At 40.6% G+C, this 27562-nt stretch overlaps 2 protein-coding genes across 3 annotated transcripts; both read right to left on the reverse strand.

Annotated features, from left to right (window-relative positions):
* Positions 1-4436: 4436 nt before the first annotated feature.
* On the reverse strand, positions 4437-19396 carry LOC141011873 (uncharacterized). Of its 2 annotated transcripts, none has more exons than XM_073485203.1 (2): positions 19306-19396; positions 4437-7069 (listed from the first exon to the last, which is right to left on the reverse strand). In XM_073485203.1, the coding sequence occupies exon 2, from the start codon at positions 6898-6900 to the stop codon at positions 4972-4974; it is 1929 nt and encodes a 642-aa protein (XP_073341304.1). In that variant the 5' UTR covers positions 6901-7069; positions 19306-19396; the 3' UTR covers positions 4437-4971. The 2 variants fall into 2 exon arrangements, with proteins under 2 accessions (XP_073341304.1, XP_073341305.1); XM_073485204.1 differs by lacking the exon at positions 19306-19396 and adding an exon at positions 13239-13297.
* A 1377-nt stretch (positions 19397-20773) lies between these two features.
* On the reverse strand, positions 20774-23337 carry LOC141012308 (chemerin-like receptor 1). The gene is made up of 2 exons (XM_073485759.1): positions 23294-23337; positions 20774-23058 (listed from the first exon to the last, which is right to left on the reverse strand). Exon 2 carries the CDS (start codon positions 23042-23044, stop codon positions 21929-21931), a length of 1116 nt encoding a protein of 371 aa, XP_073341860.1. The 5' UTR covers positions 23045-23058; positions 23294-23337; the 3' UTR covers positions 20774-21928.
* Positions 23338-27562: the final 4225 nt, after the last annotated feature.

Here is a 27562-nt window from a genome sequence, read left to right on the forward strand (position 1 = left end):
AGACCATCAGCAGCCCTGCCGTCACCAGACACTAGTCTGGCATTGCCTCTCAGTTTGTTTCTGACTTCCAAGGAAGTTCTCAACAGGTACAAACCAAAAACCCTCTGGATGCAATCGGTAGACCTACAAACATGAACTAGAACCAATCAGAGCGACAAACTGTGCAGCATAGTGCTGTGTAACACATGCAAGTTAGGTTGGTGCTTGGTCTGTTTTCAAGCAGAAAAAAAAGGACAGAATTGCTTCATCCCCCTGATGATGAGCATACATGCCCAAAGAAGCTACAAAGGAACTAGCGAAATTGCTTGGGTTCTACCATACTCAGATGTCATGGTATGCAATTACCATGAAGTAACTGCTTTCTGTAACTGTCCACATTTTGTTTTACACACTACCTCTTGTGGAGGAAGCTTTCGTGATCAACAGACCACAAATCTAAAGATGAATTATGCATCATGTTTTAGGGTGCGGGACATATTTCGCAATCTGCCCAAGTCTATAGCCCTTTTCATACAGAGACTCTGCATTATCGCAGCAACGAAAGCTCGCCTTTATGCTGCCTTTGTTTGTTCACACTGAACCAAGCAGCTGCGGAACCAAAACAGGCATGATGGTACATATAATGACATTGACATCTGTGTGGTTTTTTTTCAACGTGTTTCCACCTGTTAATCTAAACATGTATCGGCCACCTGTTTATAATCAAATATTTACAGTTATAATGTGTTGTGATGAGATCCTGACCCACCATGCATCCTGGAAAATGACAAAGTTACGTTTTTTGCTCTAAATTACATAATCAGCATCAGTAAATAGAGGACCCTGTCTGGCTCCCTCTCACAGGGAGGGATGCTGTTTTCTGGGGGAAAGTTCACTGAAGACTCGGTCGCGGAGAGCTCACAGTCGCAGTGATTTTTTTTCAATACAAGTTGCCAGAGGCAGTAACTATAACAACCCAATATTGAAAAGTGTTTTCAGTTTTTTGCTCTAAATCATGTCACATAATCATCGCCATTCAACTGTGGGAGCCACCTGGCTCTGCTGCCGGGGACAGACGCTGCTCTTCAGGCAGAAATGTTACAAAGAGTCGGTAGGACAGACAGGATGACACAGGCTTTTCCATGTATGGATGCTGTATTTTTTTTCTCATATAAGTTGCCAAAGACACTACCAGTTACCCAAATTATTGTTGTTTGGTCCTGTAACATTACTTTGTGGGTTGGAGTGTGGGACATGTCTCTTTTATTTGATGAGTGAAGGATCTGTTTAGTTGTCAGACTGTGAACACCATCAGACCGACACACCCCGGTTCTGCGCTTCTGGCTTTCCCATTCACACAGACGCCGTATCGCCTCTGCTGCGGCTCTGATACTACCTCCGGAGGCAGATCAGACAGAAACTGTCCCCCTCTCCACATCTGTAACTTTCACACAGACAGCGAGGCGGAGTGGAAATGGGGCTAATGAGGCTCAACACTTAGACACTTGGTGTCTTGCGCAAGTCTGTGAAGCGTTGAAATGGGACAAACAAATTGCCCTGGATGTTTTTACCCAGATCAGCTGATTGTGATAAGCCAAACTCCACATAGAACGTACTGCTGGGATTGGGAGGAGGGAGGGTGGTTGAGGAGGAAGATTTGCGCTGCATAATCAAAGTCAGCTGACAACGCATCTCTCTCGCTCTTGTTTTTTATAATAGGCTGCTAAAGCATAGAGCGACTGGCCCACTGGGACTTATCTCAGTGCTCCTAATGGTCAGTCTGAATATGAGTCTGCATGCTTCCCAAAATTTATGATCATGCTGACTGTGCATTTGATCACGTCTGCCTGTGCAGCATGCAGAACTGCCAGTACATCCACTGTCGCTGTGCTTTGGAGTATATGAGGATCTTTGGAAGACTTATTGACCTGAACTCTGTCTGGGGTGTCGGGCAGTTTTAATGATGATAACAAACCGCTGTCGGCCAATCTAAGGTGTGTATTTTTCCTGACCATGGTGTAATGCAGGAAGCATTACCTGTAATTTGAAAGTCCAAAGCATGTTGTAAATGCCCAACTGAATAATGTGAAGGGACAGAATACAACATCTGTTGGAAATTGCATGTCTTGGTTGGAGACCTTTTAATTTATTCTTCTAGGCAGGACAATAAAAACAGGTGATCATGATGGTCTGAGCGGAGCTATTTTTTTTAGCCCTATTAATAATTAACACTTAACACCATCCTTATGGTGGTTCCGTTGCCTTTAATTGGTGACAAAATTACGTGCAACATCCCTGCTCAAGATCTTCATCCCCAGAGATCAAATCCAAATTACCTCTATTAATAGTTGGGTCTTGGTCTCCTCATCTTATCAGTGTTGCCAACCAGTCATAAAATCTCATGTATGTACGCTCACAGTTAGCCAGTTGGTAGTTGACCACGCTGTCAAAGAAATGATTGACAAGACAACATGATTATTGAGAGAGCAGATGACAACAAGGTCCAATAATATAAAAAGCAACCCTGCTGGGATCAATGACGGCACAACTTAGACCAAGGATACACTCACCCACTATGTGAGTCAACCAGTTGAATTTCATATGTAAGCCTAAGGCAATTCATGCCAGTGCTTGTGGATGGCCAGGTAAGACAGGGGTGTGTGCATATTATTCCTTCTATCAGATATAGGGTCATCATAGATCATTTCAGAGTATTTTGAACACTGTCAGCTGTGCTTCATAAAGTAGAACAACCGCTTTGCAACAGTTAATTACACAGATGTCTAAGCGGGTGGGACCAGGAATTAAAAGAGCATGAAAGCTGAGAAAATCTTACTAGCTCTACCTCTGGAGGAAATAGTGTCCCCTGGGAAGTAGTAGTTGGTAAACACAATAAGGAGCAAACAGAAAGGCACTGGAGACTACTGCATGTAATCAGTAAAGGGAGACCTATGTGACCACAGTGCATGTTACCATAGGGACCAGATGGTTGTGCCACAGAGAGACTTAAGTGATTTATTGTTGTTTCTCTCCACCTTTGATTAAAATGTACTCTTTTTCCCCTAGTGGGGATGTTAGGTGTAACAGGGCAGGAGATGTAATGAAGGCTTTTCAGCCAGGAAGGAAAGGATACATGTTTACAAGATATTTCAGTCATGAATGGATACAGCAGTGCTGCTCAGCCTCGATTCCAACTCTTGTGCAGTGGCCACTTACCATCTACCACACAGTGGTATTACAGTAAAAAAAATTCCCTTGTGGCCCAAAAAGCATTTTCCCCGTAGAAATGTTGACAGGACAACTCAGACGAATTGTGACTTTCTATTATAATTTTTTTTATTCCACAACCCAAAAGCTAGAAACTATTTTTGGCTTATGCACCAGGTAAGCAGTAATATAAGAATTGCCGACTTAATACAGAAGATGAGTTGGAAAATTTTGATTGCGGACCTGCAACCGTACCCACTATGAAACGTTTTTGGCTCAAAATAAATGTATTGCTCACTGCCACTAGTATGCCCAACGCAGGTCCCCTTATCTGTAGACAGCTGGTAATGTCTACCCAAGCAAAACATTTGGAAAAAATAAAGTAGAACTTACATTCCTGAGAACTGTGGCACACACCCACTGGGTCAACTGCATTGTACAAAAAAAAGATCCAGTATTTCTACATGCAGGTCGGTTTTAGAAGTGTTACAGCAACCATTTTCTTGTCTCAACAGCATTGTGGTGACTGTGTGAGGAAAGGGAGAGAATCAAGTTCTGAACTGTTTTTCTTTTTAGAGAAGGTACTGGCTGATAAGGGTTCACTTCTTGCCTTTTTCCTCAGTAGCAGAAGTTGGTCAATCAGTCCGTCCCCTAGCCAAATTGCCATAAAGTTTGGAATGGCCATTGTTGCCAGAGCATGTTTACCAATGATTCTGGTAACGACCTGACATTTCATCATAATGTGGCAAGTGCAGTATAATGGAGATGTCTTGAAACATAATACTTTATTCAACAACCATAATGTTTTAGCACTTGAGCTTTTTAAGGTGAAAAGGGCACTTTTCAAGGGAAGCTACACGCTAGTAATAACATTTACAACTTATGCACTCCCACCTTTTCCCCCAGTTCTTATGTTTTACCACCTTACATGTCACTGGATACACTATCTAAAAAGCCTTCTACAAGCCGAATATTAATAGGAAATTTTATTTTCACACAACATTATGGAATCTCATTCATAGAATGAGTGTGTTTGATACTACCACTAGGAGTCGCCCCAGGAACACATTTTTAACCAATAACAGGTATGATTTCTTACAAACTGCACTGTCACAAATAACAAGTTACTATAACTTGTCAAGTCGCCCTCAAATTGAATAGCCAATACATTTGCTTTAATCCATAATTAGTGACCATTTAATCTACTAGCAGCAAAAAGGGAGTCAAAGCAAAACTGATAGCACATTAAGTAATATCTCTGTACATTTTTAATGGCACAATTTAAAAGCGATTTAGTGACAACACTATCCTTGCAAGATATACAGTAAACATACCACATATTGATGAAAATGTCAAAATTACATATTCTCAAGTAAAACATAGGAATAATGCATCAACATCATTGATTAACAGAATGGGTCACCACAGAAAATACAATGCTAGCTAGTCAGACATTGGAATTTGGAGAACACTAGATTTAAACTTGCATTTTATGCACGTCAGATATATGTGGAAATTGTGTTCATGTTTCTATCTTTTTTTCTGTCTTTTTAATTCAAGTTATTTGGTATGCTTCCAATCTAAACCATACTTTCTGGTTCCAATTTTTCTCAGATTTTTCTCCTCATGCCAAAGAAAAAGTGTATAAAATAATCATTAGTAACAAACTTTACATCAATTCACAACCTATACAGTAATTCAAATATTTGCATTCAAAAGCACCAAAAACACTTGTGAGAACATGATTGTTGGCAATAGTAATAACTAATGGGTCCAACATGATAGTTACCCATTGTTTTCTGAGCCATGGGAAGTCTGGTGCTGAAGAAACGTCTCCAAGCATGAGAATGTCTCTGTGCACTCAGTGCATTCATAAAGAACCTCTGAGGAATTACCTTGATCATTTTGAGTTTGGTCCATATAGTCATCCTCTATGTCCTCTGCATTACCCTTTTCTAGGGCAGTATCATCCCCATTGGAACCAGTGCCGTGACATATTTGTCCATCATCACCTGTTTCATCAGTGCCTGGGTGATTTTGAAGGTGAAGCTCAAGGGATGAAGAATTCTTGAACTGAGCTGGACACCTGGGGCACTTGTTAGGTTCCTTTTTGTGATAGCGCAAGTGGCGTTGGTAAACGCATAACAGGCCAAATCTCTTTCCACATTCCTGACACTTATAGTTAACTCTGCCTGCTTTCCCCGATTGTTTCCCCTTTTGATTATCCTCTGGTGAGGCTGTTTGTTCATTGTCAGAGGTGCTCTTGTTTTTCTCGTCAGGAGAGAATGTGGTATTCTCGCCATTAAGGGAATCGGGGGCAGGCCCATTTGGTGAAGCTGTGTACAAGTGTTTCAAACCTGGTTTCTTTTCTAATTCAGCTTTGTGGTACATGGCTACATGCCTTCTCAAATCACAGCGTTGGGGAAAATGTCTACCACAAAATACACATGTGTGCATTGTACCCTTATGGTATCTCATGTGCCGAGATAAACTACTGGAATGATTAAAGACACGGTGACAGTGCTTGCATGGATGCAGCTTGCCATTTGGATTACCTCTTCTAGTACGCCTGCCTTTAGGCGATATTCTTCGCTTAAAAGTTTTTTGTGATTCTTGATTCAGCTGATCTATTTCCTCCTGAGTTTGATGCGTACGATGATGCTCCTTTAGATCTGTTAACCTTTGGAAACATTCCCCACATAAACCACATCTGTATGGTGTCATAGAGTGATCAGCAATAGTCCCACGACTACTCTGCCTAAAGATTTTACTATCCCCATTCTTAATACCAGCAGATGTGCCATTGCTGTAGCAGTTTTCATCTGGTATGTATTCTATGTTCTTAGAGTTCACTGCAATTTCAATTTCAGTTTCATAAGTAACGTCAAGCTCTATTCCTTTGCAATGGTACAGTGAATGTGTCTGAAAATCTGACATCCAGAAAAAATTCAACTTGCACTTCCTACAGGGATATGTTTTCTCACCCTTTTTTTCCTGCTTCTTCTCAGATTTACTCACGGTTGTAGCCTTGGCGGAGAGGTGGTTTTCTTTCTGATGAGCATTCAGAGCATCCACTTTAAGGAATCGCTTACCACAATGACCACAGCAGTGAAAGCTTTCATTGGCATGGTCTTGGAGGTGTTTTGTAAGGTCCTGTCTACCTTCAAAGATCTTACAGCACAAAGTACACTTGTAACCTCGCTCTGTGTTTCGATACTGTTGGTGACGATGTAAACTCTGCAGGCTGTTAAAGGATCTGCTACATATTTCACAACGGTAATGGCCCTGACGAGACTTGTCCAAGTTCATGTCTGCTGGCCTTTGCCTGAAGACGTCTCTGTAAGGAGACGGCTGTGGCCTTAGTGTTGGAGAGACCGGTTTGACAGGGGATGGGAAATGTGATGGCAGGACTCCAGGAGATACTGGTTTTACAGAAGAATGTGACGGCACCAAGCCATTCACAACGGTCAGTGTACCATTTTCTTGAAGCACATATTCTCGAGGGACTTCAAATCCATTGGATGAGCCATCAAAGGAGAATGACTCCAAAGGTCCATGAATGGCCATGTGGGCCAATACATTAGAGTACTGGCTAAACCCATCACCACACTCAGTGCAGATGAAGGTACTTGATTCTCCACCCAATTGTGCTGAATCAGTATTCACTGATTTCTGCTTCTCCATGATGAAATTTTGTCCATGTGCTGATGGCATCACTTTTCAATCTGTAAGTATGATTAAAAACTCTATCCAGGCACCCTTTAAAGTTGGTTTCCATGGGGGAATTGATATGTCCACTCTCTCAACATACTGATCCTGAAAAGACGTCCTTTCGAGCTGAATGTTCACCCCTCTTCTAAGGTTTTCCAGGTTGTATCAGCACCTTGGGAGATAAAAGACAGAATTATTAAACTACTGAAGCCCTAGTTTGTATAACGACATTTCAAAAACATTTATAACATTTTGAAATCTCTTGTTGTCTTTTAATATCAGTACACCAGTGACAACAACTGTCTCGCTTTTACCTTAACAAATTTAAACATTTGAGGGGTTGCCTGGATCAGCGTTTCCCCACTCACTCTTCTACTCATTCACACGTCTTGAAGAATTGTATTGACCAAATTCCAGTCGTCCTTGTGGTGGATCATAGTACCAAGCGTGACCACTGGGTACCACTGATCTGATGTACTAAAGTGACATCAGTACCAGTATGCAACGATGTTAAAATATTTTTAATTTGGGTGGAAAAAAAGAGCACATGGAATGATACTCTGTATCAGCAGATAACTTGAGCTGAGGTATCAGAATCAGGAGAGAAAAAGTTTGATCCTTGCTACTGACCATGGGCTTTATCTACATGGAATACTTAAGTGACAAGATCTGGCCTGTAAAAGTCTACATAAATTGCTTCAAAGGCAAGCTCAGTGATGTTGCTAGATATGCGTCCTGCGTCTCTGAATCACTCAAATCTAAAAAGGACGACCATCTGCAACTGTATACATATCTCAATCCTTGCGACATGATACTTTCTGTTGCAACAAAGACGGATCCTCGACACACCAATTTCAACAATCAAAGCAACCAACTTGGTATTGGTGAATAAACTAACTAGGTCACTGTCAAGAATGATCAGTTCTCATCAATTCTGAATACTCTTGTGTAGATGATGATGGATGATGCTTTACCCTTCAGGAGATGCTCTGTGTTGAAACCACAGAAGTAAACCACTATTTGTTTTATTTGAATTTTGTAGACAAGTGTGTATCAGGATGGTGCAATAGGGCTGTAGGCCTACCCAATTTAGGATGTTGCCAGTTGAATCAGATTTGACTTATCAATAAAAAGATTCAACTATTCTGTCTTTTTGCCAGTTCAAACACGCCAGTGAGTGGCAGCCACCACTCAGTATACAGTCATCCAGTGTGCCCAGCCTGTAACTGAGAAAATCAGTCTCTGACTGACTGGCTCATGAAATTTCTGAGATTTGGGATTTTATTACTATGATTTATCAGAAATCAAAATATTATTGTGACCCACTGATTTTCCATGGAACCCACTCAAATGACCACCTGTGGGTTCTGGGGACTCCCTATACATAAAAACCTAGCAACATTACTGCAAGCTTTAGTGATAGGACAGAATCAGCCACTGTGATAGGGCAAGATTCATTACCTTTGCCAAGGAAGTTGTGTTTTTGGTACAGTTTGTTGGTTTGTTTGTCTGTTTGTCAGCGGGATTTCAGAAAAACTACTGGCCAAACTGTCATGAAACGTGGCAGAAGGCTGTAGCATGCGCCAAGGAAAAATGGAAATGGATCCAGATCACACGGTGGATAATATTTTTCACGGGTTGGCCCCTCCTCCCCAGCTCAAGAGAGGTGCGGTGGTCGAGCAAACTAGACATTGAATGAAGAGAGGGAGCGGCAATAGCGACAACAAAGCGGTGGATCAGAGAACTACAATTTTAATATTATTTTTCAATGTTTTACGGTGGTTACGTTCTAAAGCAAAAACAGGCCTCAACATGCCCACAACTCTGCACAAGGATGCCACACTACCAGCATTTTTTGAATTCATATGAAGCACACATCAAACAGATACACAGGTCGGCATCTCTCGCAAGTCGCAGAGACAGAGGAGAGACAAAGACAACAATGTAACCTGGTTGCTACAGTTTTCTTCTATAGTCTGATCTCACACCTTGACCATTTTATTGGCTGGGGGTTACAAGCTCACTACCCAAAGGCTGACACCCAGACATGTCCCCAAACAGCTAATTAATAAGAAAAATAAAATACAGGCACACGCAGGGTCTTTGCAGATACTGCCACAAACTTCTGATGGGTCACAAGTGATGATCGAGAGGTGATGCTGATGCTTCAGCTACATGCAACTATATTCTGACATAACTGTAATACTTCTAGCTCAGGGCGTAGACCTGCTCTCATTACTTGGAAGGTTGCTAGTTTGATTCTCTAGTCCCCCGGCTGCACTTCAAAGTATCCTTGAGCACGATACTGAACCCCAAAGACGGAGCGCCTTGAATGGCATGGTGCTCTGTCATCAGTGATTCTCTATAGGGATTCTCTACTCTGATTAAGGGGTTTTGGATACTGCGTGTTTGTTGGCAGTAGCCCTTTTCACACAGAGGCGTTACATTATCTCCGCAGTGGAGGTTCGCCAATTCTCCGCCTTTGTTTGTTCACACACGTTTTCTGGGGGAAAGTTTACTGAAGTCTTAGTCGGGAGGGCTAACCGTCACTGGTAGGACAGACAGGATGACAGACAGGATGACATACACTTCTCCACGTACAACTGCGGTATTTTTTTCCTCATATAAGTTGTCAAAGACACTACCAGTTACAGTTACACTTCGTTACTGTTTCTCTTTATTTTGTTGAGTGAAGGATCTGCTTAGTTATCAGGCTGTGAACACCATCAGATTGACATTGACATAGACACAGATGTCGGTTCGCCTCTGATACTACCTTCAGAGGTGCATCAGAGCTGCAGCGAAATTTCACCCCTTGCCACATCTGAAACTTTCACACAGAGGAGGATGCAGAGAATTGCCGCAGGATCCCCGCACTCAAAGGGCAATGTGAATGGGGTTAGTGAGAGGCATTCAGGCTCTGCATGCACAGTGAGTGTGTCTTGAGTATTCTGCCAGGTGCTTATATGTCTGTCTGTGCATGTGTGAACAGAATTTTGTCAACGTGATGTCAACTCAACTGTGGATGATCCAGAGTTCGAAGATGGGTTCGAACCCGCACACACCCAATCCGTTATGAGAGCCAACCCGCCCTGCCCAACTTGTTAAAATATGCACAAATAAACAACCCGTGCCCAGCCTGACCTGAAAAAACATGATGCACCATATGAGCACTAGACTGATAAATGAGACAGAGGATGGCCAGAGTGAGAGCAGTCTCTGTCTGTAGTGTTGATTCTGCTGCTGGGAGCAGAGAAGACCAGAGCAGAGCTGTCTCTCTTTCCTCTTCGTCACCCGCTCAAAGAAGAGGGGGGATCTAGTATAAATAAAATAAATGAATAATTAAAAGAATAAATGAATTATTCCAAACGTTGGTATCTATTGTTGATTAAATCAGCGAAACAGGTCTGAACATTTCTGCAAGTTTAAACTTTGAACATGAACTCTGCCTTTTTTTCCTCTCTCACACATGAACAAAGCATTTGTCACATCGTAACAGTGAACTTTTACAATGTAGTAGCCTTATGTGTCGGACTATTCAGTGTTAAGTCCAAGTGTTTGGCTGCACTGTGCAAAAAAGTGCAAAAGAGTCCACAGTCCCAAGATTTAACCTGTTTCGACGTGCTTCGAGTACAGCGGAACTAGCGGGCCAGCATGGAGAGGAGAGGGTATGGCCCAACGGTGATCCCTCCAAAAGGCAAGAATGTCCTCCTGGCACTCATGCACGGTGAAGTGTCTCTGCAAGTAACGCTGTATTTAATCTGGCTCGTTGATCTCTGCTCAGTGACCTGCCCGCCTGCACCCGTGATATTTTCTGGTAAAGCTGACCCAAACCCACCTTACCCACAGGTGCATTCTTAAGTCCTGTGGGTTACGGATGGACCCGCATGGTCTGACCCATGAGTAATGAATAATGACTGAATAGACAATGGTGTGACTCCATTGCAAGATGTCCGCTACTTCCTGCATTTTTTCATATCCAAATATATATTGTGGCAAAGAAAAATATAGCAATATCATTTTTTTTCAATGTTATGCAGCCCTTGTTTGGAGATATCCAGACATATAATGGTTGCGCTTGCAGGAAAGAGTGGACTGTTGGCCTTGGCGAAGGTATGCAGCCTCCGAGTGGCCCTTTATTTTTCTATTTGAATAGGCTCTAGGGATGCCAGATCTCAGCAATGTGAGGGGACTCAAACTAATGTCCAGGAGCTATTCATCATCCCACTACACACTGTCAGACAGGTCATGGCATCTAAACCCATTTATACATTAGCAGAAGGCCTTGAACGCTGCTTCTGTCCCTATACAAATCTGGATTGACGATTGTGAGTTTCATTGGGCAATATTGATGACTTTAATTCATTTTGGAATTGCTTACCCACCACTGTCCTAAGAGCATGTATGTCTTTTGATGATTTGGTTGTGGTGTTGATCACCATCAATGAGAAAGCCCACCGGGAAGAGGCTTAACTGACCAGATTTGTGCACTGCAGAGTTCGACTGTTGGTGCACATCGGTCCTGGCTGTTGTTTAAAACTGGATTCAGGTTTTGATCTCACTCCCCCATCTTGGCTCCATTTTAGTGCAGTGATTCCGCAATACTGCTGCAATGAAACCACATTATTATGTCAGCTTTGCTTTTTCACACTAAACTATACAACACCCACACAATGCTGCCCCAGTGTGTGATTTTAGATAGAAGGGGTGAGAGTTTTTGGCAATCTCACGATTCGATTTGACTTCCGATTCTCAGGTGTCCAACTGGATTCAGAAACGATTTTCGATTTAAAACAATTCTTGATTCAAAATTGATTATTGATTGAATGAATAAAAAAGGGGGTGCTATTTTCTGTCTTTTGCTCCAGTTTACTGTGTGCTAAACCATTGATTGGGGTCCTTCATCAGCTGAAATACAATATGAAACACAACTGGATATTAAGATGGAAGATCTGTAGCCTTTTTATTTAAAAAAGTTAACAGCGTCAATTAATGAATTAATTAATTTGAAAACATGCATGCAACATGGATAACAAAATAAGGGGCTGTTCTCTGCTGTGTTATTAACCTTATCAATCCACCCCCCAAGTTTATTTCTACCTTTGCTCCACATCACGCCTCTAATTGATATTCAGAAAATGAATTTTTGACATCTGTACGATTCTGAATTGTGGGAGATAAAATTCTCAATTCTTATATGAATCTTTTTTTTACCCACCCCTATTAGATAGCATGCCAGAATTCCACGAGCAAGGAGAAATGATGTATAACAACAGCTTGTTTGTGCTGCCGTCTCAGCCTTTTTATACAGACGTTAATTTGGCTCTGTTACGAACTCTGCTGTCAGCTTAAAGGCGGAACAATAATACCCTGCCATTACGCATTTGCATCTTTTATACAGAACGGCAAGGCAGAATAATGGCGCAGTATTCCTGCCTCGAAAAGGCTGTGTAGGGCTCCTAATAGCACCCACCATCAGTGCATAGAACCAAAGATGGTCTGAGCAGTGCAGCAGTGAACATGGACACTGGCAACAAAAGTAATGTGGAAAATAAGAATTTAGGGAGTGCTTGGAGCTCTACCCATTTTCTCACAATATAAACAGCATCTAAACAATCAAGAGGTCGAGGACAAATCATACTGTATGATTTTTTTAAACTTCAGCCAACAGCCAAAGTCAGCTGGTTATGTGATTACCTGGAGGCCACATTGCAGTCTCATATTACAGTACAAACAAGCACACCTCGAACAATTCATCAAGGTTACCAACTTTTTTAACGCTGCATTGCTGTCCAGTGGAAAACCGTTCATGCTGTGCCACCACGTCTTGAATGGTTGCGGTTTGTATCCACTGAGCCATGCCATGTGCTCAGAGGATACAAAACCCAAACCCCTAACGAAATAGGCATAATTCTGTCCACAAGACCTAAAAAGATTCAAGATGAAACACAGCGTTAATCTGCTTTATCTGCTTTTACAGTCCAATTCACCTCGGTAAATTCCATTCACAACTGCTATTAGTAGTGAAAGGTGCTTGAGAGAAGCACTATGCATGAAAAGTCTCCTACACGCCCAAGTCTATCATGCCCCTTTCAGACCAGTGACTTAACTCTGTAGTCTACAGTCTCTGTAATCTAAATGGATAGGCTGTCAATATCCGACTCCATAACCAAAACCTGGGTTGAAAGCAAGTTTGTAACCTGCCTGTCTTAAGTAAGTAGGCATTTCTGTGAGAGGAATATGACATTTCAAACCAACTATTACACAAGCATGAGTACGAACAGGAGACAGAATGTGCAACCCAGAGACACATTTTCTTGTAACTGGAGTGCCTGGATTACCTCTAGGTTTTGAGACAAGACATTGGAGGACAGGCTGTCCTGGAGATTGTCCAGGAGAGAAAACCGGATGTACAGGAGGCGGTGGCCTCTTAGCTCTGAAGGAGATACTGGGTACCGTGGCTGAGCTGGAAACACTGCAGAACACAGCTGCTGCCAAGCTGCGTCAACAGTCACAGCACTACGGCGTGAGAAAGAAAAAGCCATGAGGCGCATACATAATCAATTACTTTGCGGTTAACATTACAGACAGTAATAATTTGTGTCTCTGGGCAAAGACTATCCACTTAAGACTGTCAGACTGTGTTTGTACTGAGCAGATTCCAGTTTTGAAAGTGTAACTGTGTAAATGTGATCAGAGAGTTCCTGAAAAAGAGAGCATTGCTCAGGGGCACTGCCATTGGGGAGTGCCGTTGCCATGAGGGGATGTACTTGCATGTCAAGTGGTGTCCACATTAATGCCAGGACCCAAAATTTCCCAGCAGAACATTGCATTGTAACGAGATGATCAATGTTACATCACCTGTCAGTGGTTTTAATGTTGTGGCTGATCGGTGTATGAAGACATCAAACTACCCTATACCTTAAACAGATACTGACATCCAAATCAAGTACTTGAATACTCATGCTCATTCCCAATTCAGAGCTGCCTTTGTAATAACATTTTCTGTGTGCCATCTGTGTTGGGTAGAGTGGGGATTTCACCTACTTCCAAGTTGTATGGATAAGGAAAACAGTCTTGGGAGGTCTAAACTCCAGCAACACCTGCAAAGACTAAATTCACTGGGAGACTGATGCGTTTTGCCTTGTGGCTTTCATCTAGGACTAGTTGTGAACTTGCAAATAGTTGCTTAAATACACATCCAGCAGTTACGGAGCAACATTATCACTAGGGCTGCCCGATAAATCGAATTTTCATCGTCATCGCGATATGAACATGTGCGATAAACACATCGCAAAAGACTGCCTGACACGCGATGAATAAGAAAAATCATTTTGTTTACATGCGCCATGAGCATGCTAACATTTAGCCTATCAGACGGAGCCCTGTTTACAAAGGCCAATCAGATGAAGCCCCAGCTAGCCGTTAGCTACCCGGACAAAATTAATCGGCATCAGTTTGGTGGTGATTGCCAGGTTATGATGGCTGAGGGAGGAGAAAAAAGCGATGAAAATGGTCGACGAAGGCCTTGTGGTGAAAAGAAACAGCACTTCTGCTATATGAACTTATTTTGGATTCAGGAGAGACGACGTTGTAACGTGGGCTGGTGAAGGGGAAGGTGATGGTCCACTTAGTGCGGTTGCTCCGGTTACTCAAGAGACGCCAGGCAACATGTGGGGGTTTCCGCACGGCACTTTTATTCATAACACTGACCGCTCCATGCCAGGTCTCTACGGCACTAATGTTACAGGCATACATGCAAGTGAACACAGGCCGAGGTTCTTCTACCAGCACTTCACAAAAAGACAAAATAAAAAGGAAAGTCTTTGCTCTGTTAGCGGTATCCTTTCTCATGAGGAGCGGAAGTACACTTGCTCTTCTTCATCGTACAGGTTACATTACCCACTAAACAAAAGGAGGCGCCACCTAGTGCCACTACATTAAATAACTGACTGTTACGACGTGTTACAATGACAGGTACTGTGTGAGCACATCAGCACATCTGGGAATGTGGTAACAACCTAACAAAGTTAACATGCTGGTTTTCTTGGCCAAGAACTTGTGTTAAGGGAATAACTAAGGTTGTAACTTTCCCTAACGGGTAGATATTTTTTCCTGATTTTATTTTCTCTTGATTTAGTGGGCTGGCCCTACTCTATTTCAGTTTTGTCCCTCATACTACAGATCTCTGCACCTGTTAGGCAGAGTCAAGGGCCTTGATGATTGTGATGACAGACATTACAATTAATTTAAAGTGCCATGTTTAATTTATATTTATTTAATTATTTAAGTTGTTTCTCCCTGGATGTTTTATTTATTTCAACTCTGCATGGTAAGAGATGTTTTGGTTGAGTTTACAAGAAAGTAGTTTAAAGGGAGCAGGGGAAATTAAACTTTAATTTCATATAGTTATAATGTCTTATTTAAATTAATGTTCTGCTTAATTGGTTGGGTATTCATGTGCAGTTGGTTCAATAAAAGCATGTTCGAAATAATTTAAGAGGGGGAGGGGTGCGCGCGACCGGATCGTCGACTAGTCGCTGATGACATCATTCATATTTTTCCCATCATAACTAAAATCCCAGGAGGAGGGAAATGCTCTGCAACAATCTGTTTCACTGACTGACAGCTCATGCACAGAAATGAGTCCACAGTACAGCAGCTTTATAAACAACAAGCTGTAAATCAGTTTGTTTTTTTGTAACATATAGCCTACAGGTGCAAAAGAAAATACTGTAGCTACTGTTCATTAAACAATTAGGGAGGAAAACGACACACAGGCCTCGTCACCATCACAGTCCTGCTCAGTCACAGTTTCACTCACAGTTTTAGTTTTTCCTGGTTGGTTGCTGCTGTTGTTGTTGTGCGCGACGTAAAGCTGTCGATATGAGCGGAGTGTTTTTTTTGTTTTTTTTAAATTGCCGGCAGCCCGGACACACTGCCCGCGGAAGCGGCAGTTTCTCCTGCTCTCTCTCTCCGCGCCGGTCAAACATCAACCCGTCTGTATCTGCTCGGTTTTCCAAACACAGGTCTGTCTCTAGCGCTGTATGTAGCCTATGGATGTGTCTTGTGTGCAGACGCAACTGACAAATACTTATAGACGGACAAGCAAACTTAATCATCATTTATTTTATTTTGAAAATTGACCGGATTCTCTCGCCTTTTCTGTGCCCGACTTCCTGTCTGGTACGCGCTCGTTCTATCCAGCTTGACTGCGCTCGTATTTTTTTCATTCAGCGCACTCAGCTGTTGTTTCAAGCCGCTACTCTTGTAGCCTACTGTTACATGATCAGCGACTAGTCGACGTCAAGCTCAAAACGTCATTGTGGAGCAGGGGACTAGTCTGTGCAACCTCTAGTGGAAAACCTGCTTTACATTGTTTTAACATTAAAAAAAAAAAAAAAAAATCATCATTCTGAAGGTGTGGCGGCTTTTATTTTGCCGTGGCGGTGCGCCACGATCAATTACATGTAGCGGAAACCCTGTTGGCAGATAAACACACATTCACTCAAATCTGGTTATCAAACACACGGCAGACCATTTTACAGCTTTTACAGCAACAATTAACTTTGTTGTCTAAAATGACATCAGCGCACTGAAACCGTAAACAACACCTGGAAATGAATTATTAAAAATTACCGAAGCATATTTTTCACATTACAATCTTCACAAGAAAAAGGTTTTCACATCGGCACATATTGGACAATATACGGCAATACTGATATATCTATGATGGGCCAATATCGGCTGATAGTATCGGCCAGGCTCTAGAATACACCAGTGAAAAAACTTAGAACTGTGCATATAACCTAAAGAGCTGGTTCCAAGCACTTTCCAGGGCCTTCCCTGCAACCAAATTCACAACCAAAGCAAGCTTTGCTTTTTGAGGCAAAATTTCCAAAATTCCATTTGCAAATTATTCGGTCTACAGGATTATACATGTTGTTCTTTTAGCACCATACTTTTTCAATAAACATCTTGATCTCTTCTCCAGCTGCTGCTTAGCTCTCTGATGCCCCTGGTCAACAAGTACTCACTTAAAATAATTGGGTTACTGGATACCAGTCACTTTGTCTTTAAAAGGTAATGCTGATATGCATACATAATATGCAGCTTTCAGTCTAACAGTGGACTACATATGCAGAAAGAACCAACCATTTCTCAGTGTATTTCAAAGAACCACGTCTGTTGCTAGAGCCAAATTCTTACATAAAGACAAGACACAACAAACAGTTATCAACACAACAGTTTGCCTGAAGAATGCAGTATCATATATCAAAGCAATCAAATTCTGATAGACTGTTGCATTTAAATTCATATAATGTACCTTGCAAAACACACAAATCCAACAATGCAACCTACTAAAGGAGTGTTAGGATTAAAAGATGCACATTTTCAAAATTTCAGCAGCACAAGAGAAAGATACCAAATGCCAAAGACTGTACAGCTTTCAAAAACTAACCCTGTGCCAATTTTAATCTTTTGTTGTACTCTTGGGCCCGTAGGTATTTGTGCAGGAAATGACACACATATGTACTATTAATAATCGATTATCTACTTAGCCTCGCATATTACATTGGCTACAGTTGGCGAAACATGCCCCAACAGTGACCATGTATACAAGATAGGGATGCCCTTATAGCCATGTCCCAAACCAATATCCCTTTTTGCACAGTCTGTTCAAGGCGGGAATGTTGAGCTGTTGTTCTGCCTTGTCATTGCGTATGTAAAAAGGTACGAAGATGGGAGGTTGGGTTGTGATTCCGCCTCTGAGCCGGCAGCAAGGGTGGTAACAGAGCTGAATCCACGTCTGTGTAAAATCAGTGAGCCAGCAGGACAGGACAGTGATGTGATGTTTTGATGTATTGTTATGCATGTGACCCGGAACCAAAAGACCAACCAAGCAGCTAAGTCAAACAAGAACAGCAACCGAAATGTCTTCAATTTAAGGAGACAACGAGGCCCAAGAGCCCGTTACCCCTTATAAAATGGCCATGTTATGCCACTGTTTAAAAAGCACCGACTGACAGCTACACAAAATGGCACACCAGACGGCGAAGCTGTTGTGTTACAAGTCATGCCTCTTTTGCTTGCAGAACACCAGCATGCTATCTAAAAATCACACTGGGCTGGCATGAAGCTGCTGTTTTTTAGTGGAGTGTGAAAAAAACTAAAACAAAGCCAGTGTAACAATAAATTGAAATAGAATAGAATAGCTATAAAAGCCCGATCAATGTTTTCTTTTACACTTAATTTGTGGGTCCCACAGGCTATCAACCACAGCAGTCTGTAAAAACAGTTTGATCATAAACATACATTGCAGAACAATGGTTGGCATGTTTCAATCAATGGTATGACTGCCCGGTTTTGTGCTTTTGTTGTTTTTTTCTTTTTGCAGTATTTCGTATCTATTTTATCAGGATTTTGCAGATAAGGCACACTTCCTTGTGCGCGTTTGTTTGAAAACCACCTCCAACCTTAGCAGGCTATTTATCGATAAAGAAAAGCTGTCTAAAGCCCTACAACAGATCCAGCCTGATGCTCTCTCCGTAGATCATGCAAAACACAAGAGCGCACCACACAAAATATTGATGATTTCCCATCAAAGAAATAGCTTTGATGCAGGTATTTTGCTGATGCAGAGCTTTTCAACACTCTGACACATCAAAATAGACTTATTAATGTCAGTGGCTTGGTGTATACAAGGTATGCCAACTGTCAACTGTATTACGAAAGTAAAAAAAACAAAGTTATTAGATGCTGTAAGGGCTGCAAATCAAGTACTAAAACCTCAAACCAAATAAAGTCTAAACAATATAAATAACCAGCTGACTTTTAAAAATAGAGCACATCCGTTTTGGGGGCAGTCTCATTTTCCAAATCAAAATATTTACAAAGCTGCAGGTATGCACATGAATATATCTTAACTGTTCTGATTTGTTAGACTATCCCAGAGGTTACCCATTATCTGTATGTAAAAAAGCATGTGTATGTGTTCAGGATTTTCGTTATCATCATGAGCAGCCGATGAACAGATGTATTCAACCAGGGGGCGACTGAACCCTTCCGTAACACACATCTATGATAGCTAGAAGGCTCTGAACGCTATCCTACGTTGAAAGCTAGCTTTTATTGAAAACAAAGAGAGAGAAACAAATACGCATGGTGAAGGCTCACTGACTGAGATAAAGCTACAAACAGGCGTTCAGTGAGAGCAGCCCAATAAACTGTTTCAACTAAATAAGAAGCTGTGGGCTAGTACTGTGGTCAGACGATAGCTAGCATTAGCTGCTGATAGCTAACGCCAATTAGCAAAAGGGAGAAAAGCACTTGTGATTTCTATCTAGGCTAACCGGACATTTACGATTCAACTAGTTAGCTCGAGTAGTCAATTAAGGCAGAACTTACCACACAATCTGGCACACCTCAGATACAGTGAATTTAATGTGCAGCGTCTTGTCAGTGCCACACTGTAGTAGGTGGCTACCTGCTAGCTGCAGCAGGCTCCTTTCGCGGCCGCGGCTGGGCTGTTTCCCTTCACCTCTTCTTTTCGCCTTATAGCGGATTGCAACCAATGACTCTGGAGGTGTGTACCGCCACCTACTGTACGGGAGCGGGCACTAGTGGTTTTCACACCTTCTACCAAGCAAACAAACTAGCAGACAAGGGACAAGTCATTTTTTTCTGAGGCAAGACAAGTCACTTTTTCCCCATCCAAGCTACTTCAGTCTTACCTGCAGTATGCTGTCTTTATGAAAAGAAAACACAAGGTATTACTACCTGCATCATGAGGATGTTATTGACTGATTTATTTAACCTGTTCAAATATTACGACAAAGAATTTAATATTTATGTGGTGTGTTAACTGATATTCAGTGAAACATTCATAATCACACAATCAATAAATATTGTGTAAAAGACGGTTCATTTCTTAATTTCTTCTCAATCAAAAATCCCAGTTTGAAATACCGACAGTCAGAAATAAAAACAGATAAGTCATTTAAGTCATCATGTCTCAAGTCAAGTCACAAGTCTTTAACATCCAAGTCCAAGTTGAGTCATGTTTTCTGTCCACTCAGGTTGTAATCGAAACAGTCACTTGGCGTGACTCAGGTCCGAGTCACGATGACTCTAGTACACATCTTTGCAAACTAGATAACTTTATTGACTCACTAAATTGATATAGACTTTGCTAAATCCATCATATAACCATGTAACCTTCAAAAATGCATTTAGCCTACAGTTTTCTGGGCATCCAGTTGTAAATCCCTCTAGATTAAATTCTCTATGTCCTCCTAATGTTGTAGGCGCCGTTCACTTTCTTCCTTGTAGCTTACATTTTGCATTCCCTGAGTTCAGACTTTTTGTATTGTTTTCTTCACACATAATTCCCCATGAACAGGGACTTGTTGGGACCTGTATCATTCAACCTTAACCTAGTTTGCATGACATCGTCCCTCCTATTACCCCTCCTAACCCTCTGTGCATTTATAGATTTCTGGCCTTTGTAATATGATTGCATTTTATTATCCACCTCCCATCATTCCTGCCTCCTTTATCATTTGTCTTTTTTTAATTATTGCTTCTTCTTCCCCTTTACCAACAGGAAGATACATAATTACCTTTGCAAAAGAGGTTGTCTTCACCCCTGTCCATTTATTGGTTGGTTTGTCAGCAGGATTACACAAACACAACTGATTTCCACATAATTGTGTGCGGATCTTAAAGACAAGAGGGTTCTTGAAAGATGGGCATTTTCTGTAGGCTTATTGTTGTATATTAATCTGCAGTATGTATTGCTTTACTTTGCAATTTGGTCTTAGATGAAACGTTCCCACAATTCAATTGCAATTCCAGGTGACGAAGGAATTTTTCCACAAATATGTCTTTATTGTAAGATTGTATCAAACATTATAACTTTTTTAAAAAGACAGAGGATTATAATATCTTGCATACATCATTAATATTATTTTGTAAAAGCAAAGGATCATATTTATATTTACATCTAAACTATTCCACTAATAAACTTTTCAAATTCATCACAAATAATGAGAATGACACACAATGCTGTAAAAGTTACTGATAGTTCTATAAATATATCTACATGTTCCCACATCCTGACTTAAGTGTACTTAATGAAACAGTTCCCTCTGCTGGTACAGGAATATAATGACGGAAGTCTATAAACAAGTACAAAACAAAGAAGGACCAAAATTTCAAACTAAGCCAAGTAAATGCAGCCTTTTCTTACATAAGAACTACTATATGTATTTTATTTGCCTTTCCTTACATTAAAAATATACAACGGATGTTGATCGAAGAATGTGGTAGATATGTAGGAATCTAAATTCAGTTAAATATTTTTTTGTATGGTGTTGCCACATGCAGACCAATGTACATCAAATAAATGTTCTACCATGTGAAAATTCCTATACAGACCAAAAGAGAAAACTACAATACAAGACCCATGCCTGAAACTGGTGCTGATCAACCAAGAGGTGGCGTCTGTAGGGACAGTCAAATGTCAAAATGACACAAACGTCAAATGTTGACTTGATGGTAGGAGAATTTAGGTGTGAGGGGGAGGTTGGGTAACTGTGGTTGGGGACGATACTGTTGAATTTAATTTGCCTATTTGTGGAGCAGTTCAGAAATAATATTTCACACTGTAGATTCCATATTCAGGCAAATCTGTACCATAAGGTCATTTACAGTCTACAATCACGGTATTTAAACAACTAGGCTGGACATGACAGATAAAAAGAACAATGTTCCCTTTGTTATCAAAGTTTTTTGTTGCCTGTTTTGCACAAATTTAAGTTGTATGTATTTTGACATTACTGTCGGGTTCTTTTGCCCAGAACATGGCACTTTACATTTGAATAAGTCTATAACTCTAGGACTGCATAGATCTAGAGCAGCGTTTGCTCTGAAGGATTAAATGTGACCACTTCACTAAATTGTCCATTTCTATAAAAGGGTCAGCTCCCATCAATTAAACAGTATTTGTTTAGTCCTCTCATGGACAGTCTCACACCCCAGTACTAAGAGTTGACTTGTCCCTGCTCTGACTGGTTTCCGTTGACTTTGTATCAGCTTGAGATCCACAGGAGTCTTCCTGGAAGGCGGTCTCCAGCACATTCAGGATGGATTTGCGGACTTTATCCTTGAAATCTTGGCCCATGAAAACATACAGCAGAGGGTTCAGGCAACTGTTGATGACAGCCAGACTGCTGGTTATAGGGATCCCGGCAATGGTGACATGGTGTAATGTTGGGCTTTGAACAGCAGCCGTGTAATTCGCCATATCAATTAGAGCCATGATGTGATAAGGAACCCAGCAAAGGAAAAAAGTGATGATAACAGCAGCGATGATCTTAAATGCCCGGCTTGACTGGCTGGCAAGGGTGCTGTTTCTCCTCAAGCGATAGATTATTACAGCATAACAGGAGAGAATAACAGTGAAGGGGACAACAAATCCCAGGAGGAAGTGGGTGATGCTGATGGCCTTATGACGAAGTTTTCGCAGGTGCTCCACAGCCGTCGTATCATTATCAACCCAATAATCAATTTGAGCGTAGTTGGTGAAGCAGGTGATGATGTCTTTACTGACAAATGATGGAGCAGTGTCCCTGAAGACAAAGGTTGGAGTGTTGATAATCAGAGCAAGAACCCAAACACCCAAACAGACAAAGGAAGCCTTGCGCACATTTCGGTGGTTCTGGGCCCAGACGGGCCACACCACAGACACACATCTGTCCACACTGATCACCACCAGAATGTAGACACTGGCAAACATGTTCAGGGAGTTCATTGTGCTGCTCAGCTTGCACATGAACTCGCCAAAAGGCCAGTGGAAATTCAAAGCCAGGTACGTCACACTCAGAGGCAGGAGAGCTGTGAAGAGGAAGTCGGCCACAGCAAGGTTGAGGAACCAAACCGTGTTAACTGTTTTCTTCATCTTGAAGCCGGTCACCCAGATGACCACTCCGTTCCCGAGCACACCAAGAACGAAGGTCAGGGAGTAAATGATGAGAGACATGATGTGGAGGGACTTTCTCAGCTCAGCATACTCATTGGGATAGTCATAGTCCTCATTCACATCTGTTGTATTGGTGTGATTGGAAAGCGTAGCATTAAACTCCATTATTGTCTTGAGACCTGCAATAGAAATAACATCTTATAATATCAATATTTATATATCTTATGTGTTTGAAAACATGTTTCTCACTCTGCAAGTCTCATCATAATTATCAATCTGCTGTAAAAATTGCAGTTTCAAGAAGGCTTCATGTTTTTTCAAGCCTCACAAATCTATACATAACTAATAGCATAGCACGCACATGCAAACAGGAGTCTTGTTCTCAAATTATGAGAACGAACAGAGGTAACATACCTTTCTCAAAGCTCTCCAGTCAGTTGAGGATCAATCTGTTGCAGAAGTAATCCATCTGACTGATTTATACGGACTAACATGGGGGTAGTAGTGATGTCACTGCCCAAATTAAGGAGGATCCACATGCACAACACCCCACTTCCCCATTTCCAGGTAGGTTCTATATTTCAGTGTCTCCTCTCTTCACCCTGCATCATGTTACCAGAAAGTATCAACAGCATTTGTCAACAATAATTGAAGGTTTCCAAACAGTTTTGTAAAATAGCTGGCAAATCACTGTCTGCCAACTCCACAAGCAAGCAAAAGGGATCTGAAGTGAGAAGGGATCATTTTGTGACATTACTTTAGTCAGTATTAGCGTGAGAGTAATTGCAGAACTCTAAGTTGTCTTCATGTTCCTTCTTTTCCGATTCCTGTTTTGTAATTTCGATCTGGGTGTCTTAAATTTGGAAAGACTCCTGCTATGCCATTGCAGTTGTTGATTACCCATTCAGTTAAGCAACACATTTGAGCAAGCACAAAAAGTTTCCACAAAGAGTGCTGGCTACTATTGTCATGGTAACCTCAATACAACACCTTGAAAAACAGTGATATTCGATACCATCTTTGATGCTACAAGGAAAGATGTATACAACATTGAGTGCATAAAATATTGGATTTTAATTAAAGATAATATAACAAGGCTTGTGTACCGTGTGTTCTGAACAACAGCATCCAAGTTAATTTACATTTGGAGGAGGTGAGGCTATGCTACTGCTGCTCTTTGCTAGCTAACCTTGGCTGTAGCTAGCTACCATTAGCTACTTAATGAAGCTTGCCTGGAACAGGACCATGGATAACGGGGGAGTAACCACGGATGACAGGGCACACAGCCTCCAAGACTGACTGAGGTCAGTTTGAAGACAGAGGATACAGTACAGAGGTGATTTACAGCGGCTCTGACTGGACTGTGACATCAGTGAGGACACTGGTGGGAGAGGAGTGCGGCGGGAGAGGAGCAGCAGAGAGTCGGACATCAGCAGCGGGTGAAAACGGCGCAGAGAGCTACAATATTTTCACATCTTACTCAATTAATTGAGGATTTCTTATGACCAAATCAGAGGTGATTGTGGAAAGAAAAACCAAGACTGTTTTAGTCAGTAAGTATGACTTATGATAAGTTAATGAGGCAGTAAAGCTCGTCTTAATTTTTAGATTCCTTTTTCTGTGGTTGTGTTTTTTTGTTTGTTTTTTTAAAAAAAATCATCATAAATGTAACCCAGTTGAGTTTGAGTTATTGTAATAATAGACATGATGTAAAAGCTGCTGATAATAACTGTCTTTGGCACAAAAAGCCCACTCATAATATGTATATATAATAACAAATGACTTCCTGACTTGACTGGAATGCCCTAAAAGGTCTGGAACATGCTGATTTAATTGTAGCCATTATTAGTGCAAACAGATTTATAGCACTGTTTGCACTATTAAAGGCTGTAAATCAATCAGTACGCTCCAGTGGCTTTTCCTCTGAAGTGTGCTGTCCTTGATCTGAGAAGCAGAGGAGAGACAACTTCACCTACTTCCTATAAGCATGGAGAAGAGAAAAATCAGTGGAGGTCAACACTCCAGCAACACTGTGGTATAATGGTATATATATATATTATTGTCAGACCAATGTGTTTCAGCTTGTGGCCTTCCTCACTGTCGTCATAAAAGACATTACCAACATACATTCAGATAACATTGATATGAGAGGCACCTGGTGTGTAAAACAGCTCTCTCTACTGGCCAAGTTTATAAAATAAGAACAGAATAACTATAAAAACATCCTGTGATTGTCTACATGTTAGTAATGATTCAATATTATCAGGCGTTATATCAGAAGGGGTGTGTAGGTGATAGTTAGATACACATTTCTACTTTTCTGTTTAGATACGAGATCAGTGGTTCACTAACTTGTGCCCATCAAGGACCCTTAAAATGACACTAATCAGACCACAGACCCCCAATTGTTAAGATTATGTCCCAGGGTCCCCCATCTGATAGGAATTTTGCTTTTTAGATGTTTCACTACAGAAATACAAAAATTGCTATACATTCTCTCATTGTGCTTTATATGGATGAAATTATTGTGAAAATAAATTATTCACTTCACTTTTTAGATTGATTACTCAGTGTTTTGTGAAGCTATGTGGTCGTTAAGAGATGTACATTAAGATTATAAAAATTAGTCCCAGTGATCCAGTCCAAAGTCCAAAATAATATTGTTATGATGTAAATAATGTCAATAACAAGAACCACAATAACCTTCATCATTATTATCATCATTTATGGACTCTAAGTGCAGCAACAATAACAACAACAGCAACAACAGCAACAACAGCAACAACAACAACAACAACAACAACAACAACAAATCAATCAAATTATCATTTACATTGTTTACACATAGAATAAAACTTTTATAGCGAGGTTAATGCTATATCACATATACCACATATACCAGTACATAGAATAGAATAAGTATGCCATCAATTTCTTTTTCCACTCGATTGATTGATCAACAGCAAACATTTTGAGAATTGGTTGATCCCTTAAATTATTTCGCCGGTCAAAAATTCAGTGGTTCCAGCTGCTAACATGTAAATATTTTGTGTTTTTTCTTTGTTTTGTTTTTTTAAATAGAAAATTGAATATCTTTGGGTGTTTAACTGTTGGCTGGACAAAACAACACACATGAAGATGTCCCCCTTAAACAATTTTCACAATCTATTTTAATAGACTGTTCAATAAATTCTGGGCAAATTGAGAAAAAAACTGCTGGATTAATTGATAATGAAAATAATTCTTAATTTTAATCTTGAAATAAACAGAAAAACTGGGAAATAAACAATACATAACAATTATCTGATTATGGCACAATATGCATTTACTTAGGGTATAATCACAGACACCTCACCCCCAAAAACAACTAACAATGAGCAAAGATCAAACAAAGCCAAGTATACATTGCAACTGCCACTTAAAGTATTATAATCATCACTACCATATGTATTAGGCTTACATTAACCTGTCATAACTAATGTAAATAACACGTAGCATGCAGTAGACATGTAGCAGTCAGCTGAATCAACTTCTACAATGTTGCCAGATGGCAGGCGAAAAAGACATTAAACATTGATCAACTTTATGAAATGACTAAATAGACCACTAGTCTAGTAGTGTAGCTGACCTCTTCACTTTCCCTTTGTATATACCCGAAGATCACCTTTGTGGCCACTGTCAGGGGATCAGTTTATCATATAAACGACATATAACGGGATCAGTGACTGATTTAAGCAAAGTGTTCAAGGGAAGTTGGGAAATTAACTTGATATAAATCTGTTCAGCAACACTATTTCACACTGTATATTATTAATTCAGGTAAATCTCTTCTAGTATGATATATTCTATTATTGTTATACATTATAAGGCAAGAAAGGCATGGTGTTGTTTGTCAAACTAACCTTATTTCTCTGTTATTAGGGTGTACCAGTCTTTCTAATGATTAATATCAGTCTACAATTATAGCCAATAAACAACTGGGACTTGTTGAGTTGCTTGTTTTCTTTGCTGACACAATTTAATCAAGATCTGGAGTGTATGTAGTGGAAAAAAACATAAAGTTTGTCAAGTGAAACTGTATGTTGCAAGGATTCAACCATAAACTAATGTAATACCTCTTTTGAAAGAGGCTGCTTGATATGGCCTCCATTGTACAATCTGACAAAGTGATCTTATTATCAAAAAATCGAGGCAACAGATTACCTCAAAATTAGACTAATAATTGATAAGTTGTTCAAACTTTTTAGATTGTTAAACTTAAATGTAATAGTCTACTTTACTTGGTAATTCTGAGGTAATCCGTTTCCTTTCTGTTTTAGAGGAAAGTCAACTTTTAAAATTTACAGTGTACATAAATACATTTAAAAACAAACAAACTTACAAAAAAAAACACATTTCAGCTTTCCATCATTTCACAATGCCTTATCCCACAAATGCATCACAAATAGAACTACAGTTTACTGTATAATATTACCATCTGTCTGCTCTACCATGTTTAAGGTACTGTAGGTGAAGTTAGGAGGCACAACTCTTATCTACACCCCATCAGTAAGCCAATCATGAAACTCATACTGTACCAGAAAAAATCAGAGATTATGTTTTCACATGGGACTCCCTAAAAACTCGGTATTTCCTGTGTCACACAGAGGGTTGTATGCCTGATGCATGTTCTTGTTGGCTCGC

The sequence above is a fragment of the Pagrus major genome, chromosome 17 (genome assembly GCF_040436345.1).
Source record: "Pagrus major chromosome 17, Pma_NU_1.0".
NCBI lineage: Eukaryota > Metazoa > Chordata > Actinopteri > Spariformes > Sparidae > Pagrus > Pagrus major.